The sequence below is a fragment of the Naegleria gruberi genome, assembly GCF_000004985.1.
Source record: "Naegleria gruberi genomic scaffold NAEGRscaffold_838, whole genome shotgun sequence".
NCBI lineage: Eukaryota > Heterolobosea > Eutetramitea > Acrasida > Naegleriidae > Naegleria > Naegleria gruberi.
The window spans coordinates 1-1,672 of NW_003162819.1; the positions used below are offsets into that span (position 1 = coordinate 1).

General features: G+C 35.0%; 1 protein-coding gene across 1 annotated transcript; it reads left to right on the forward strand.

The window, feature by feature from the left end:
• Window positions 1-45: 45 nt before the first annotated feature.
• NAEGRDRAFT_60099 (uncharacterized protein) lies at window positions 46-1,524 on the forward strand (the record flags this gene model as incomplete). Its single annotated transcript, XM_002668031.1, has 1 exon — window positions 46-1,524. One exon carries the CDS (start codon window positions 46-48, stop codon window positions 1,402-1,404), a length of 1,359 nt encoding a protein of 452 aa, XP_002668077.1. The 3' UTR covers window positions 1,405-1,524.
• Between the last annotated feature and the right edge of the window lie 148 nt (window positions 1,525-1,672).

Here is a 1,672-nt window from a genome sequence, read left to right on the forward strand (position 1 = left end):
CAAGTTCTCGCAATAAATCACGGGAAGATAAAAAAAATACGAATCATGGTGGATGCAACATTGTCCAAGAAGATACTGCAATCGTTGCACCTTTCTGTGAGACTTGTGAGCCCCTTCCACAACTTGAAAAATAGAAAATTCCAAGTTTTTATTAGTACCCCTTCTGGAATTGATGATAGTAGTATTCAGTTGTTGCATTCGGTTGCTTGCTTGTGTGAACCAAGTAGTGTTATAAGTACGAGAAATAGCAGTCTTGGTGGCAGTGGAAATTTGAGTGATATGTACATTGATCCATTGACAAGAATGGTTACATTTCAAAGTACAATTTCACCGAAAGAAGTGACACAATCTGATGATGGTAAATCACTTTTTATTAAAGTGGGAAATTATGGAAAGAATCCAGGAAGAACACAATTCAAATTCTTGGCTCTCATATTTGAAATCCAGTATCAGAATCAATACTATCAAGCTTACATCACCATTAAAACTCAAAGAGGAAGTGGTGTTGAGCAAAGAGGTTGTACAACCAAAGAATCCTGTTTCATTTCAGATGCTGTTCAAAATGAGGAGGATGAATTCATTCAGGCTTTTTTAAGGTTTAACTCTTTAGGCTCTTCTTTAAGTAATTGTTCAAGTCCAACCAACAGGAGGAGAACACCAAACAGCAAGCCAAACTTTGGAAGTGTCTTTGCAGAGCAAAAATTTGTAAATTTCATGGAAGGCACAACAGATTCTCTTGACAGACTTACTCCTGATATTATTGCTGTTGGACAATCTGACAACTATGATGATGAAATTGATTATCAAAATTCACTTACTGATTTTTACAATACCATCACATTCACAAAAATCCATTTTGAAAATGGACCAAAACAGGGTGGACAACCAAATACTCTTTATTTATCATTCAAAGACAGCTCAAAAACTGGATTGTATGAAATGATAAAACACCATTCAATGCAAAGTATCAGTATGTGGTTTGTACCAAAGCATCACCCAGAAGTTCAGGTAGGTCTTCCACAAATACTTCACATCAGTGAAATTGGAAATTATGCAGCCCTCCATTTTATAACTTCTCCAGTTCTTACACATTTTGAGGGTGATTTGGATTCTTGTGTTTTCTTGGTTATTGATAATGAAATAATTGATGGACTAGTTGACTATACATTTGTAGACACTTCCAATACTCAATCAAATAATCTTCAATTCATAACTTATTATCATCCAGAAGAGAATCTGCAAAGCAATAGATTCATTCAGTACACTGCCCAACAATCATGTGCTCAAGAATCGATCGAATTTGTAAATAATTATATTCCAGAAATTAGCCTTTTGAATAATACATGTAAAACTAGGAATATTGGGAGCAAAAAAGATCGCAAGGCATTTGCTGGTAACACTTGAAGCAATTTTCTTACAAAACTCTAATGTACAGATATCTGACTCTGTTGATTTGAACACAAGCATCAACTTATGTCTTACTAAGAAGATCTAGAAATTCTCTACTATATAAAAAAGTAGCCTAGAACAGATTGTTTGTGCCCTTCCTCTTATGCTAACATCAACAGTCAAGTTCTCGCAATAAATCACGGGAAGATAAAAAAAATACGAATCATGGTGGATGCAACATTGTCCAAGAAGATACTGCAATCGTTGCACCTTTCTGTGAGAC